Source organism: Indicator indicator, chromosome 10 (assembly GCF_027791375.1).
Source record: "Indicator indicator isolate 239-I01 chromosome 10, UM_Iind_1.1, whole genome shotgun sequence".
In the NCBI taxonomy this organism is placed as follows: domain Eukaryota; kingdom Metazoa; phylum Chordata; class Aves; order Piciformes; family Indicatoridae; genus Indicator; species Indicator indicator.
In genome coordinates, this window is record NC_072019.1 from 29002219 (window position 1) to 29019100 (window position 16882).

Consider the following 16882-nt stretch of genomic DNA (forward strand, 5'->3'; position numbering starts at 1 on the left):
AAAAAGGAAAAGAAAAAAGGAAAAGAAAATAAAAATGAAAAGAAAAAAGAAAAGAAAATTAAAAGAAAAAAATAAAAATGAAAAGAAGAAAGAAAAGAAAAAGGGAAAGGAAAAAAGAAAAAGGGAAAGGAAAAAAGAAAAAGGAAAAGGAAAAAAGAAAAAGGAAAAGAAAAATTAAAAGCAAAAAGAAAAGAAAAAGGAAAAGGAAAAAAGAAAAAGGAAAAGAAAAATGAAAAGCAAAAAGAAAAGAAAAAGGAAAAGAAAAAAAGAGAAATGAAAAGAAAAAAGAAAAGAAAAATGAAAAGAAAAAGAAAAATTAAAAGAAAAATAAAATAAAAAAAAGACAATGTGTACTGCTTCACAAGGTAATGCAGTTAATCAGGAATTAAGGAAAAAAAAAAGAAAGAAAGAAAAAACCAACCCCCCCAAGAAAGAAAAAGGAGTAGAATGAAAGTATTTACAGAAAGAGCAATTCTACAGAAGGCCACCATCCCCACGGCACCGCGGCTGATGATATCCCAGGCTGCTTTGAACACACTCTACCAGATTGGAGCCAGGCAGCAGCACTTGCAGAGAATCCTTTCAAAGCCTTTTTTTTTTTCTTTTCCCCCTCTCTTTTTTTTTTTTTTTTGTTTTGTTTTGTTATGGGTCTGTACACTTAGTGCAGAATGATGTTCTTCAGGTAGAATATGCTGGTGAGGGAGGACAGCGTCAACACCAGGTACCAGCAAGAGAAGAGGATTTCGGCGTCGCCGGTGATTCCGTACTGGGCTGTGCTGGGAGCTGCAAAGAGAAAGGGGGAAAAAGGAAAAAAACAGAAAAAAAAAAAGGATTAAGTGAAAATTTCTACTCTCAGACTCCCAAGACTCTTAGTTTTCATTAATTGGTTTAAGATTACATAAGTCATTTTGGTTGGAAAAGGTCACAGAGTCCAACCGTCAACCCAACGCCACCATGGCCATTAAGTCGTGTTCCCAAGTGCCATGTCCCCATGTCCATGGGTTTCTTGAACACCTCCAGGGATGGTGGCTTCACCATGGGCAGCTTGTCCCAATGCCTAACCACTCTTGCAGGAAACAAATTGTTCCTCATGTCCAACCTAAACCTCCCCTGATGCAACTTGAGGGCATTTCCGTTTGTCTTATCACTTATTCCTTGGGAGAAGAGACCGGTCCCCACCTCACCCCAACCCCTTTTCAAGGAGTTGTAGAGAGCCAGAAGGTCTCCCCTCAGCCTCCTTTTCTCCAGGCTGAACAACCCCAGTTCCCTCAGCTGCTCCTCACCAGCCCTGTTCTCCAGACCCTTCACCAGCTTCATTGCCCTTCTCTAGACCTGTTCCAGCACCTCAACGTCCTTCTTGGATTGAGAGTCCCAACCTGACCCCAGCATTAAATAGATGTAGGAAGAGAAGCAGTAGATGCCACACCTCAGCGTTCTGCTTAAGCCATGACCATAAGAGGTTAAAATGATTAAGTGAAGGGAGGAGCAACAGGAGGTGCAAATAAGGTTGCTCTGAGTGGTGAGGCACTGGAGCTGACTTTGATGCTTGTGTCAGATTTTCTTCATCTGCAGCTGCTGCAGTGCCTGAAACAGGGAGCTAATGGAGGCTTTGGAGTTTGCTCTTGAAGAGCTTCTCAGAACTTGTAGGACTTCAAAGCTGCAGCTGAAGACTAATGTTCACCAAATGCTTTCACCAGCATCATTGCCCTTCTCTGTAGACACACTCCAGCACCTCAATGTCCTTCTTGCAGTGAGTGGCCCAAAAGACTACTACTAGGACAGCAAAAACATTCTTCTCCAAATGCTGCAGAAGTAGCCAAGTCCTCCTGCTCCATCAGTGAGTACTAATTTGTGTTTTAAGGGCAATAAATCATTATTAAGGCAAGCATTTAAAAATGTGAGTGCTTAACATCAGACAAGTGCTTCGTGCTTAAACATCTGAATAATTTATCTGTTTTTAAGCTGCTGAGCATTAAGATCACCACCAAAGGCAATGAGAGGTGAATATATTTAGTTCTTGAAAACAACTAATTTTCAGCCTGACTTTAGAAGCCAGAGTCAGACAATTTTCTTCAGCCAGCGACATTGGTGTTTATTTTCAGCCTCTTTCAGTAAATTGTATTTACTCACTTTAATACAAAGTCTTTCTCCAATTCTTAAACAAATGTCACAGTGAGGGCATGAAAAGAGAGGTAAAATATAAGAAAACAGGGAGGGGAACCAAATGAGGAGACCATCATTTGGGCAGCCATAGGCTGCCTCCAAATCCCAGCATGGCAGGACTCAGAAAGGACCTCTGGAGATCATCCAGTCCAACCCCCTGCTAAAGCAGGGCACCCACAGCAGCTTGCCCAGGATCACAATGTCCAGCTGGCTTAGGAACCTCTCCAGACAAGGAGACTCCACAGCCTCTCTGGGCAGCCTGCGCCAGGGCTCCAGCAACTTCACACCATAGAATTTTTCTCCTCCTCTTCAGGCAGAACCTCCTGGGTTCCAGTCTGTGTCCTTTGCCCCTTGTCCTGTCGTTGGGCCCCCTGAGAAGAGTCTGGCCCTATCCTCTTTCCCCCCACAGGTCCTTTAGCTCCTTTTGAGCTTTGCTCTTCCAGGCTCAACAGCCCCAGGACTCTCAGCCTTTCCTGCTCACAGAGATGCTTTCAGGCACTACTGAGAAGAGTCCAAGATGATAACTGCCCCATCCCTGGAACCATTCCAAGTCAGGCTCTGACCAACTTGCTCTAGTTGCAGATGTCCCTGCTGACTGCAGTGGGGTTGGACTAGATGAGCTTGAAAGGTCCCTTCCAACCCAAACCAGCCTATGACTCTATGAAATCATATAAAACGACCTACAATTTAGAAGCTGCAATCAGTTCTATGAATCTTCAGAGTGCAACCACCAGCATAGATCCCTGTGTGCATGCCCCTGAAGTCCACATGCAGTTCTCATGCTCCCCTCATTGTTTTGTTTCGTGATTAATGTGCATAATCCCAATGTTTTAACACAGTTAGTAGGTGGGAAAATATTGAAGCAGGCTCCTAGCAGAGATAGGATTATGCTCAGACATCTCTCCTGGTTGTGAGGAGAAAAGAACAAAGTGTTATTGTATCACTATCTCTAATTAATACAAGAGATTAGGAAATGTACGAGGCTGGGACGTGCAAAGCAGCATTTCCTAACACCAAGGGCTGCATTAGCCAGAAATAATTATAAGCTTTAAAGGCTGATGCCTTGTAGACAAAAGCATGGACCTCTTTAAGTTGTCTGGCAAAGCAAGACTAATCCTGGTAAATGGATTATGCAGGGAGATGTTAATAAGCTCTTCATTAACAATATTCAGGTTAATGATCTATAAATAGCTCTTTGTGCAATGTTTAAAATATCCCTGGATCCCAGCCTGCTGGGGGTTGGAAGGGACCTCTGGAGATCAACCAGTCCAACTCCTCTGCTAAAGCAGGGCACCCACAGCAGCTTGCCCAGCATCACAATGGCCAGGGGGCTTTGGAAGCTCTCCACAGAAGGAGACTCCACAACCTCTCTGGGCAGCCTGCTCCAGGCCTCCAGCACCCTCACACCATAGAATTTTTCTCCTCCTGCTCAGGTGGAACCTCCTGGGCTCCAGTTCATGTCCCTTGCTCCCTGTACCATCACTGGGCACCACTGAGAAGAGTCTGGTCCCATTCTCTTGCCCCCCACAGGTCCTTTAGCTCTTGCTGAGCATTGATCACATCCCCTCTGGAGCTGCTCTTCTCCAGGCTCAACAGCTTCAGGGCTCTCAGCCTTTTGTCTTCACAGAGATGCTCCAGGCCCCTCAGCATCTTTGTAGCCCCACCTGGACTCTCTCCAGCAGTTCCCTGCCTCTCTTGAACTGGGAAGCCCAGAACTGGACCCAGGACTCCTGCTGTGGCCTCCCTGTGACAGAGTACAGAGGGAGGAGAACCTCCCTTGACCTCTCTTCTTCATGCACCCCAGGTGACCATTGTCTTTCTTGGCCACAAGAGCACACTGCTGGCTCATGGCAATATATACAGAGGAGGAAGGAATAAACCAACTCAAGGTCAAAGCAGTAAGTTAAAAAAAAAAGAATAAAAAAGATGAAAATGGCTGGGCTGTCAAAAAAGTTTGGTGTTTTTTTTTATCCTTCCAGAAGATTGTAAGATAATGGGACTGTGAAGGCTCAGCTGAGTCCTGCTGATAACATCTCTAAATATTGTTACACTTGAGGTTAGCTGAGGATTTATGGCTTTGGAGGAGCAGGTCGACAGTTTGGAAAAGACTGAATTAGAAAGCTTGGGAGAGGGGAGGTGATCTGCTGGGAGAGGGCTGCAAGAGCCACATGGATTCACAGATAACAGCAGGTTGGAAGGGTCCCTCAAAGGTCATCCTGTCCAACACACCCTTTAGACAGCAGGGACACCTCCAGTTTGATCATAGAATCCTAGAATCAGTCAGGGTTGGAAGGGAGCACAAGGCTCATCCAGTTCCAACCCCCCTGCCATGCCCAGGGACACCTCACACTACAGCAGGCTGGCCAGAGCCTCATCCAGCCTGGCTGCAAACACCTCCAGGGCTGGGGCCTCAACCACCTCCCTGCACAACCCATTCCAGGCTCTCACCACTCTCCTGGGGAACAACTTCTTCCTCACCTCCACTCTCAATCTCCCCACTTCCAGCTTGATTCCATTCCCCCCAGTCCTGTCACTCCCTGAGAGCCTAAAAAGTCCCTCCCCAGCTTTCTTGGAGCCCCCTTCAGATCCTGGAAGGCCACAAGAGCCTTCTCTTCTCCAGACTGAACAGCCACAATGAGTCTGAACTTGAATGTCTCCAGGGATAGGGCCTCAGTCACACCTCTGGGCAAGCCCTTATGTGAGTCCTTCCAGCAAAGGAAAGTTGCTCAGGAAAAGAATCCTGGGAGACCAGGCAGGGTTGTAGGAAGCTTGACCTTGGCAGAACAAAACCTTACAGTCCTGTGTCAAACTAACTCAGTGAAGACACCAATGTGCTTAACCTTATGCAAATGCAATCATCCTCCAGGCAGTGATGGAAACTCACTGGTGAGGTGGAAGAGAGAAATCTGAGCCAGGAGGTCCTTCTGAAGGGTCTGCCAGATGGAGACTTTGATTAAACAGAGATATGGCCATCATCATAACACTTGGAAAGTGCTGGTAATTTCATTGGAACAGGCTGCCCCCTCCCTGCAGGTGTTCAAGGCCAGGTTGGATGGAACCTTGAGCAACCTGCTTTAGTGGAAGGTGTCCCTGCCCATGGCAGGGGGCTTGGAATTAGATCATCTCTGAAGTCCCTTCCAATCCAAACCATTCTAAGCAACATTCAAATGCATTTGGATGGCATCTATGGTATCTGAGAGTTGCATGTGGTGGCTTGGAAGGTCCTCTCCAGGCTGATGTTCTCATGTTACTGGCACGAATCACTGAAATCCCTCTGAATGAGTGAGAAATGTACAGCTTTTGTTGTTGTTCAGGGTTGTTCAGGCTGGAGAAGAGAAGGCTCCAGGGAGACCTTCTAGTGGCCTTTCAATGCTTCAAGAGGCTGATCAGAAAGCTGGGGACAGATGTTTGGGCAGGGTCTGTTGTGGCAGGACAAGGGGGGATGGGTTGAACTAAAAGGGGATTCGGACTGGAGAGAAGGAGGAAATGTTTGACACTGAAGGTGGTGAGACCCTGGCCCAGGCTGCTTCTCAGAATTGTGGCTGCTAAGCTCAGCCCCTGCTCAGGGTGGGCACTGTCTGGAGCTCAGGGTGGGCACTGTCTAGAGCTCAGGGTGGATTTCTGCAGCCAGGGGCTGCTGCCACTGGTGAGAACACGATGGGGAGAGGCACTCTCTGTTCAGATGCAACCTCCTGGGTTCCAGCTTATGCCCCTTGCCCCTTGTCCTGTCACTGGGCACCACTGACAAAAGCCAAGCTCTGACTTCTTGCCCCACACCTTTGCTTCTTGCTGAGCATTGATCAGATCCCCTCTCAGGCTGCTCTTCTGCAGGCTCACCAGCCCCAGGGCTCTCAGCCTTTCCTCCTCACAAAGATGCTCCAGGGCCCTCAGCATCTTTGGAGCCTCCCCTGGAGTCTCTCCAGTAGTTCTCTGTCTCTCTTGAACTGTGGAGATCAGAGCTGGACACAATACTCCAGCTGTAGCCTCCCTAGGGCAGAGTAGAGGGGGAGAACAAGCTCCTTTGACCTGCTGGCCACACTCTTCTTCATGTCCTCCAGGACACCATTTGCCTTCTTGGCCACAAGGGCACATTGCTTGCTCATGGTGAATCTGTCCACCATCACTCCTAGTTCCTTCTCCTTGGAGGTGCTTTCCCACAGATCAACCCTGCACCTGTACTGCTGCAAACCCCTCCAATGGTTAAAACATGTGGTAGAACTCAAACTATTCCATTTGAATACATTTGACTGTGAGCACTTGATGTGGCTCCTGTGTTCCCAGCAAACAGCCATCCTTAGGACTTCATTACCTGGGTGTGATTTGTTTCCAAACTCCCATTTTATGACTCAACATAAGGCTGCCAACAGAAAATTCCCCATTTCCAGGCAATCATCACCCAGGGGTTCCTAAAAGTCCCTGTAGTTATTGCTCACCCTCATTGTAAGTTCTGCCTGTTGTTGTTACTCAGGTTGTAAGGGGGTAGGGGGGGAAGGAGCTCTGCAGTGGGGGCCAGACAGGCATTGACTTTCTTAATCCATATTTCTGCATTGAGCTGGTTGAGGTAAGGTGAGAAACACTCAGCAATAAAAGCCTGGTTTGGAGGTAATCAGTGGCAATGATAGTGCTGCTGTCTTGACTTAGTTCTTCAAGCAAATAAATCAGAAAATCAGAAAAGGAGGAGAAAAGTGGTGCCCAGCCAAAACTCATCTTCAGAGTGGAGGTGTGCTTTGGTTGGAGCTGTAAAATCAAACCAAATTTAAACCATCATCCCAGAATCCCAGTGTGGTGGGGGTTGGAAGGGACCTCTGGAGATCATCCAGTTCAACCCCCCTGCTAAAGCAGAGGCACCCACAGCAGCTTGCCCAGGATCACAATGCCCAGCAGGCCGTGAAAGCTCTCCAGACAAGGAGACTCCAAAAACACTGGGCAGCCTGCTCCAGGGCTCCAGCTCATAGCAAAGAATTTTGTCCTCCTATTCAGATGTAACCTCCTGGTTTCCAGCTTGTCCTTGTTGATCCTTGTCCTGTCCCTGGGCACCACTGAGAAGAGTCTGGCTTCATCCTCTTGCCCCCCACCCTTTAGCTCTTGCTGAGCACTGGTCAGATCCCCTCTGGGGCTGCTCTTCTGCAGGCTCACCAGCCCCAGGGCTCTCAGCCTTTCCTCCTCACAGAGATGCACCAGGACCCTCAGCATCTTTAGAGGCACCCCTGGACTCTGTCCAGTAGGTTCCTGTCTCTCTTGAAGTGGGGCCCCCAGAACTGAACCCAATACTGCAGATGTCGTGTCTCTAGGGCAGAGTAGAGGGGCAGGAGAACCTCCTGTGGTGTGCTGCCCACACTGTTCTTTATGCCCCCCGGGAGACCATTGGCCCTCTTGGCCACAAGGGCACATTGCTGGGTCGTGGGGAACTTGTCCACCAGCACACCAGAGCTGCTTTCCAGAAGGTCACTCCCTTGCCTCTCTTGGTGCAAGGGGTTGTTACTTCCCAAGTGCAGGACTTGCCTTTGGGTGAACTCCATGAGCTCCCCCTCCACCCAGCTCTCCAGCCTAAGAGAGTTTCTCTCTTGAACCAGAGATTCAGAGTTGCCACAGGAGGGGTGGGAGAGTGGCTCAGGGCAGAGACAAAGATCTGTCATCTCAGCCTGCAGCTCCTGGAGGCAGCTCCCCATGCTGCAGCTCCATTTCCCTCATCGTGGCACCATCTCTCGCTTATCTCTGATGGCTTGAGGACATGCCTGCTGCATGCAAACTGCTCAGAAGACTTTAAACAGATCTTTAATTCTCCTAGAAGAAGGAGCACAGCTGTCAGCCTATAATTAGCATATGCCTCTTGGCTTATCAAACCCAGCTCTGCTGCTGCCTTACACCTTCTGATTTCCCTCCTAAGTATCTTAAGGGTCCATCTTAAAAGCAGTTACTGGTCTTCCACTAGGAGCAGTAAGTGGAAGGTTTCTCCACAGTTCCACTTCTAAACAGGTAGGAATTTTCTCCTTCCCAGGGTAAGTCCATCATTGGATGAGCTTTGGACCTAACTGCCATGGTTCCACAGGCAGCAGCTCGTGCTTGGTCTCACTTCATTCAGCACTGTTCATTGATGATTCACAGAATCAATGAACCATTTGGGTTGGAAGGGACCTTAAGGTTCATCTAGTTCCCACACCTTCCACTAGATCAGGTTGCTCAAGGCCTCATCCAGCCTGGCCATGAACACCTCCAGGGAGGGAGCATCCACAACCTTCCTGGGCAACATGTGTCTCACCACCCTCACTGGAAAGAACTGAGTCTGTCTCAGTGGAGCAGATATGAGAAGAGCTGAATAAATGCAAATCCAGCGCTGCTCCAGAGCTCTGTGATCTGCCATGAGATATTAATGAGCTAGAAACACCATCTGGGATGTCATTAGCAAAACAAGGCTTGTTTAATAAAAACAGCCCATGGAGTGGTGACAATTCCAGCACAAAGTTCTAATGAAAGTCAAAGGAGAGTCTCAGAATCACAGCAGTGATTTGGTTAGAAGAGATCTTTTTTGATCATCAGATCCAGCCACCAGCCCAGCACTGTCAGGTCACCACTAAACCATGTGCCTCAGCACCACTTCTGTATGGTTTTGAAACCCCTGCACCACTGCTGTGGCACTTTAGGCCAGGACTTGACAACTCTCAAGGAGAAGAAATTGATCCTCATGTCCAGCCTAAACCTCCCCTGGGGCAAATAGAGGCCATTTCCTCTTGTTGTATAAATTGATGCTTGGGAGGAGAGACCAACTCCACCTCACTCCAACCTCCTTTCAGGACTTGTGGAGAGCCAGGAGGTCTCCCCTCAGCCTCCTTTTCTCCAGGCTTAACAAAACCAGTTCCCTCAACTGCTCCTCACCAGACCCATTCTCCAGACCATTCACCAGCTTTGTTCTACAAGATAAAGACAATAAGTATAGAAAAGGCTAATGCTGGGGACTGCATGGGTGTGAGAAATTAGAGAAGAATGGCTCATGATCTTCCACTGGACATGGTAAACAGATTTGATTAAGAGAGTGTTGAGAATAAGACTCTAAGAATGCTAGAGAAAGCAGCAGGACAAGCAAGGCAACAGCCCATCCCATTCCTCCTCCCCCTGTGTTGTAGTTCATAGCCCAGTTCTCATCTGCATCCCAAACCAAGAGGTCTGCAAAGGTTCTTCCATGAAGAAGAACCATGCCAGAGGAGGGGGTTGGACTGGATGTTAGAAACAATTTGTTTCCTGCAAGAGTGGTCAGGCATTGGGACAGGCTGCCCAGGGAGGTGGTGGAGTCACCATCCCTGGAGGTGTTCAAGAAACCTGTGAACATGGCACTCTGGGGCATGGTTTAATGGCCATGGTGGTGTTGAGGTGGCAGTGGACTTGATGACCTTGGATGTCTTTCCCAACCCAAGCAATGCTATGAGTCCATGATTCTAAGAATGAATTATTCTAAGAGCCAAGTGTGGAGCTCTCCATGAGCACCATGCCCAGATCTCCACACAAAGTCATCTGCAAGGTTTTGAGTTTGATAAAGTTGCCTGGTTCTGAAGTGTCAAACCTAGGGAGTTCTGAAGCCAGGTGCTGAAGAAACCCAGGTGGTTGTGAAGGCAGCAACCATGGCACAGGTGCTTTTGGGTACATCATTTTGGCAGCCTCCAACAAACTGCTCCTCTACCAAAGCTGTCCTCATCTGCAGGTGTCATGTTGGAGAAGGGGAATGAAAAACAGCTTAACTTGACAGCAAAATCTGACTTGAGAGCTCATTACTTTAATTTCAGAGATTTTTTTTTGCTTCATCTGCATGCTTGACAATTATTTACGACTGACTTTGGTAATTAAAGGTTGGGGCTTGTGCTGAAGTGTTCTTCTTTACAGGAGGGTGGTGAGATGCTGGGATAGGTTGTGCAGGGAGGTTGTGGATGCCCTCTCCCTGGATGTATTCAGAGCCAAGTTGGATGAGGGCTTGAGCAACCTGGTCTAGTAAGATGTCCCTGACCATGGCCATGGGGGATTGAGCTAGATGCTCTTTAAGCTCTCTTCCAACATGACCTATTCTATGATTTTATGACTCAGTTTCTGACTCTGGAAATTTTTCTTCACCTCTGCAGCTGGAGAACTTGGTAGCATTGCCCAGCTGTTTACCAGCCTGAAGCTGGAGAAGCATATGGACCATCACATCTTTATTTAATGACATGAGGCAAACTGAACATTTCAGTGGCCATGCCTCTGAACACCACCCTGGAGGTGTTCAAAGCCAGGTTGGATGAGAGTGTGAGCAATCTGGTGGAAGGTGGAAGGTGGAAGGTGGAAGTGGAAGGTGTCCTTGCCCATGGCAGGGGGGTTGGAACTAGATGATCTTCAAGGTCCCTTCCCACCCAATAGCTTTGAAGACTTTGGCTGCTCCTTCTAACTTTTGAAGAAATGGAATTGATGAAGAGTTAATATGGGAAATGCTTGTACTTGTGACCTTTTGGAAAGTATTCTTCCCATATTTTAAATGATTGGTTGTCAGAATCATTCTCCTCTGAATGAAGTGTGACGTTGTAAATAAGCTCTTGACTTCAGCAGCAGGCTAAATCCAGGCATTTGGTGGCAACCTCTGATAGGCCTCATAGATCATGAAGATTTTGTGGAGGCAAAGCCATATAGCATTGTGAATGATCATTTTTCACCCTGAACTTTATGGTTTCTGGACAGTTTCAACATCAGTTTTCTGGGCTTGACAAAGGATGTTGAGTCAAGCAGGTTAGTATATGATTTCTTGCCCTTTTCTTTTGGGATCTGTTCTGCTGGAGGAGCTCACAAGCTTTAAACAAACCTTCCCCTGGGGTGGCTGTCAGATGGTTGCTAAAGATGTGGGGTTCTATTTAGCTGTTTGGATTGTTCTTAATCATTTCTGCAGGACATAGTTTAGTGGTGGACTTGGCAGTGCTGGGTTAAGGGTTGGACAGGGTTTAGTGGTGACCTGGCAGTGCTGGGCTAAGGATTGGACAGGGTTTAGTGGTGAATTGGCAGTGCTGGGTTAAGGGCTGAACAGGGTTTAGTGGTGACTTGGCAGTGCTGGGTTAAGGGTTAGACAGGGTTTAGTTGTGACCTGGCAGTGCTGGGCTAAGGGTTGGACAGGGTTTAGTGATGACTTGGAAGTGGTGGGTTAAGGGTTGGACAGGGTTTAGTGGTGACTTGGCAGTGCTGGGCTAAGGGTTGGACAGGGTTTAGTGATGACTTGGAAGTGGTGGGTTAAGGGTTGGACAGGGTTTAGTGGTCACTTGGCAGTTCTGGTTTAAGGGTTGGACACCTCGCTACAACCTCCCCTCAGGTAGTTGTAGACAGCAATGAGGCCACCCCTGAGCCTCCTCTTCTCCAGGCTAAACACCCCCAGCTCCCTCAGCCTCTCCTCACAGGGTTTGTGTTCCAGACCCCTCCCCAGCTTCCTTGCCCTTCTCTGGACACCTTCCAGTCCCTCAACATCTCTCTCAAATTGAGGAGCCCAGAACTGGACACAGCACTCAAGGTGTGTCCTGACCAGTGCTGAGCACAGGGCAGAATAACCTCCCTTGTCCTGCTGGCCACACTATTCCTGATCCAGGCCAGGATGCCATTGGCTCTCCTGGCCCCCTGGGCACACTGCTGGCTCCTGTTCAGCTCCTATCACCCAGCACCCCCAGGTCCCTCTCTGCCTGGCTGCTCTCCAGCCACTCTGTCCCCAGCCTGGGGTTGTTGTGGCCAAAGTGTAGAACCCTGCACTTAGCCTTGTTCAGTCTCCTTCCACTGGCCTCTGCCCACCCATCCAGCCTGTCCAGGTCCCTCTGCAGGACCTTCCTCCCCTCCAACAGATCAACTGCTCCTAACTTGGCGTCATCTGCAAACTTACTTAAAGAACACGTACTTTCTGAACAAGCTCGTGTTTTTGGCTTGAGTAGAAGGACACAGGGTAAGTCATATCCATAAAGAAGATCTACAGCTTGCTGGCACGTGAAATTCCTCTCAGATCAGGTCTGCTGGAGCCAGCAGCACATTAGCTGCTCGGCAGCAGCAATACAAAGCGCGTTACGCCGGCGGTAGGACATTTACTGCCTTAGTTAGTAAAGGCAACGGCCACCCTGACTTGCCTCTAATAAAACCTGCCAAGCCTTGCCCTGAAAGATGATTGCAATTTCCACCAGCCGGTGTAGGCAACCAAAAAAACCCATCCCTCCTCCAAATCTGAGCTGTTTGCTCTTTAGGGTGCAAGAGGTTTTTTTTTCTTCAGCCCCTGACGTGACATTAACAATTCATGAAGCCTTCCAACGCTCCCCGAGCAAAATCCTTGCCACTTTTCAACCTGATTGAGATCTTGTTGCCACAGAGGACCCAGCAAAAGGGCTCTCCACACATCAGAGGCGTCCAGGTACAGGAGGTGTGAGCTATGGGTTTGCTGAAAAAAGGAGTTCCAACCCCTCCCCAGATTGATTCATGCTCGCTGCCTCCCTTTGGGTCAAACAGCATTTAACCGCCTGTAAATTTTAATTAAATGATTTGTCACTTGGCACACACAGTTTGTCATCACACTGCTCAGCCATGTGTCTTTATCAGAGGATGACTCAAGGGGGAGGCATCCATCTCCTCTGTCACTTCTCCCCTCATTAAGATCATTTGGCTGTGGAGCCCTGCGTGAGGCTCAGGAATCCAGGCTGAAACGACTCCATCGTGCAGATGATAACCACACCATCCCCTCCTCTCCTCATTCACACACAAGCACACACTTGTTTGGCTTGGAAAAGACCTCTGAGGTCATCAAGTTGTGATGGTTTGAAACTGTCCTTTTAATTTTTCTTCTCAAAGTTCAAGCAGAGAAAGCTGAAGAGTGTAAAGAAGTCACTACTGCATGTAAGAAAGCAGAATAATGATTGCTCTCAACACTTCCATTGGAGAGAGAAAAATGTTTAAGAACCACTACTCAAAAGAAAGTAGGCACAGTCAGGGCAACTTGCTGGGCTGTCTGGATTCTTTTTCTTCTTCTCTTCTGGCTGAAGATAACACACTGACCTTGGTGAGCTAAGTTTTTACCTAACTGCTTTCTGCCAGGGGGGTCTGGGAGCGAGGCCCCTTGGGAAAGGTCCCCTTTGGGGGAAGCAAAGGGAGCCTGGTTGTGCTTTTCTGTTGATTGTATATATTTGTAAATGTTGTGAATTGTGTCTATTTGTACATATTAATTGCATTTCATCATAGATTGTAGATCTGCTTGTAAATACAGCTTGCATTTGCTTCCAGACTGAGCCAGCCTGGTTATTGTTGGTGTGGGGGGCAATTTCAGCTCACACTGACACAAGTCCAACCACCAACCTGACACCACCATGGTCATTAAACCATGTCCCCCTGTGCCATGTCCACACATTTCTTGAACACCTCCAGGCATGGTGACTCTACCACCTCCCTGGGCAGCCTGTTCCAATGCCTGACCACTCTTGCAGGAAACAAATTGTTCCTCATGTCCAACCTAAACCCCCCCTGGCACCATTTCCTCCCATTCTGTCACTATTTCCTCCCATTCTGTCACTTGATACTAGGGAGAAGAGACCAACCCCCACCTGCCTCCAACCTCCTTTCAGGGAGTTGTAGAGAGCAAAGATATTGAACATACTTCCTCCTCTAGTTGTGACAGGGTTTAATTCTTGGAAGCAAAGGCCCAGAAGGGCCAGAAGCTGTTGCTATAAAGCTGTTGCTTTAATTCTGAGGTTCACTACTTGTGAGCTCAGATGACTTAATGAACATCAGATGAAGAACATCCACAAAACCCACGGAAAATGGATATAATTTAATCAGGTATTTGATACTTCTCATTCATGTGCAGATTTGATTTCTCACAGAAGCCCAGCATTGTGAGGGTTGGAAGAAAAATCCAACCCCCCCCTGCTAAAGCAAGGACACCCACAGCAGCTTGCCCAGCATCACAATGCCCAGCTGGCTTTGGAAGCTCTCCACACAAGGAGACTCCACAACCTCTCTGGGCAGTCTGCTCCAGGGCTTCAGCAGCCTCACACCAAACAAGTTTCCCCTCCTGTTCAAATGGAACTTCCTGGTTTCCAGCTTGTGCCACTTTTCCTGTTACTGGGCACCACTGCCAAAAGCCAAGCCTTGTCCTCTTGCCCCCCACCCTTTAGCTCTTGCTGAGCACTGGTCAAATCCCCTCTCAGGCTGCTCTTCTGCAGGCTCAACAGCCCCAGGGCTCTCAGCCTTTCCTCCTCCCAGAGATGCTCCAGGTCCCCTCAGCATCTTTGGAGTCTCCCCTGGACTTTCTCCAGCAGCTCCCTGTCTTCCTTAAACTGGGAAGCCCAGAAGTGAACCCAGTGCACCAGCTGTGGCCTCCCCATGACAGACAAGGAAGAGGAGAACCTCCCTTGACCTGCTGGCCATGCTCCTTCTCATGCAGGATGCCGTTGGCCTTTTTGGCCACAAGGACAAGTTCCTGGCTCATGGTGAACTTCTTGTCCCCCAGCACTCCCAGCTCCTTCTGCACAGAGCTGCTTCCCAGCCAGCCAACCCTCCACTGGTGCAGGCGATTGTTCCACCCCAAGATGCAGGACCCTACACCTGCCCTTGTTGAACTTAGGAGGTTATTCTCCCCCAACTCTTCAGCCTGTCCAAGTCTGCCTGAGTGCCAGCCCAGCCAGTGGTGTGCCAGCCACTCCTCCCATTTTGGGACCATCACCTTTTCCCAGAGTGCTTTCAGATTTCCACCCCTCAAGCAGTGGCACCTTGTTAGAAGACACCATTCCATTTATCTTCACTCACTGCTCCCTGTGATGAGTTATTTGGGGCTTTTCTGCTGGAGCGTTGCAGGAGGAGCTGGGTGGGAGGACTCTCTGCTTTTGCAGCTACCTTCTGTGTGTGCAAAGGGAAAAGAAACCTCTCAGCTCTGGAACAGCTTTTCTCCTGGGGCTCCCTGAACCACGGGGTCCCTTTGCAGAGGCCTCCCCATCCTGCCTGATGCTGCTTCACCTTTCTCTGCTGCTGGAGGATTTTGCATCAGGCAGGTTTTTTTTTTTTTGTGTGCCAGGCTTCTCCACCTGCTTTTCATCTTAATCCAGAGGATTTTGGAGACATTATGGCTCAGCTTTACACATGATATCATGCAGAAGAGAGAAATAAACCTAACCAGTTCAGATTTTTTGAAGCTTACTGGGAGCTTTAGGAATGAAACTCCTGCTATAATTCCAAAATCTCTATCAATTAAGACAATATTGTGGTGTAGTTCCACCCCCCCTGCCATGGGAGAGACACATAAATCTCAATCTGCTGTCTTCCAACTCAAATCATTCTATGGTCTTATGATTCATGCTTCTCTACATGCTCAGACCACCATTTCCTTGGTGTTTTGTGAGGGTTTTGATCGATTTGGTTGTTAACTAAAAGGTTTCAGATGGAATGGACCTTAAAGATCATCTAGTTCCAACCTCCTGCCATGGGCAGGGACACCTTTTGCTAGACCATGGTGCTCAAAGCCTCATCCAGCCTGGTCTTACATGCTTTCAGAGATGAAGCATCCACAGCTTCTTTGGGCAACCTGTTCCAGTGTCTCACCACCCTCATAATAAGCGACTTCCTCCTGATGTCCAAATTAAATCTACCTTGCTGTAGTTTCAAACCATTACCCCTTGTCTTATCACCACAGGCCCTTATCAGTAGTCCCTCTAGCTTTCTTGTAGCCTTCTCCAAGTCTGGGAAGGTTGCTCCAAGGTCTCCCTGGAGCCTTCACTTCTCCAGACTGAATAACCCCAGCTCCCTAAGCCTGTCCTCTTAGGAGAGGTGCTTTTGATCAGCTCTCCAGCTCTCTGATCATTGTTTTGGCCTCCTCTGGACCCTCTCCAACAGATCTGTGTCCTTTTTGTGATAGAATCATAGAATTGTTTGGGTTAGAAAGGCCCCCTAAGATCATCAAGTCCAGCTGTCAATCTAAGACCACCATGTTCAAGGCCAAGTCAGATGGGGCCTGGAACAACCTGGTCTAGTGGAAGGTGTCCCTGTCCATGACAGGGATTTGGAACTGGATGATCAATAAGATCCCATCCAACCCAACCCATCCCATGACTGCCTGAGATGTCTCTATCACTGAAGTGCTGTCGTGTGAAAATTCACTGCAGACCATTCCAGTTTCTGGCTGGTTTCTTGTTATAAAACCCACACCTTGCTCAGTAAAGCTGCTCTGAAGTGTTCAGCACTGAGTCCTTCCCTCAATTGCCCCTGCTTGGCAGCAAACTCACTCACTGCAGGTTTAGCTGCTGTGCTCACTGAGTGAGGAGGCTGAGTGAAGGGCAGGCAATCATCTCACGTGCAATCAGGGTTATTAATACAGATGAGTTCTGTCAGATTGGTTTCTTCTTTCTTTTTTCCCCCCCAAGAGATCCTTACCATTGTGGAGAGAGAAATGCAAGCTGAGCCATAGAGCTCAGCAACAAGAAGGACATAGACCAATTGTCATAGAATTGTTTGAGCTGGAAAAGACCTCTAAGATCACTGAGTCTGACCATCAACCTAACACCACCCTTTTGTCTCAGTGATTGGAACAACAGGCATGATGTGAATGATGTGTCTATCTCATCCATTCATCCATCCATCCACACACCAACCCATCCACCCACCCATGCATAGAATGATAGAATCATTAAAGTTGGAAAAGACCTTTAAGATTGTGGAGTCAGGCTGTGGCCAGCCTGCTGTAGTGTGAGGTGTCCCTGCCCATGGC

At 48.3% G+C, this 16882-nt stretch overlaps 1 protein-coding gene across 2 annotated transcripts in view; it reads right to left on the reverse strand.

Annotated features, from left to right (window-relative positions):
* Nucleotides 1–658: 658 nt before the first annotated feature.
* NEGR1 (neuronal growth regulator 1) overlaps nt 659–16882 on the reverse strand; it is a 270314-nt gene continuing 254090 nt past the window's right edge. For both annotated transcript variants that reach the window (XM_054383953.1, XM_054383952.1), the window contains one exon: nt 659–783. In XM_054383953.1, the coding sequence (XP_054239928.1) occupies nt 659–783 (125 nt within the window). The remainder of the gene's footprint in view (nt 784–16882) is intronic.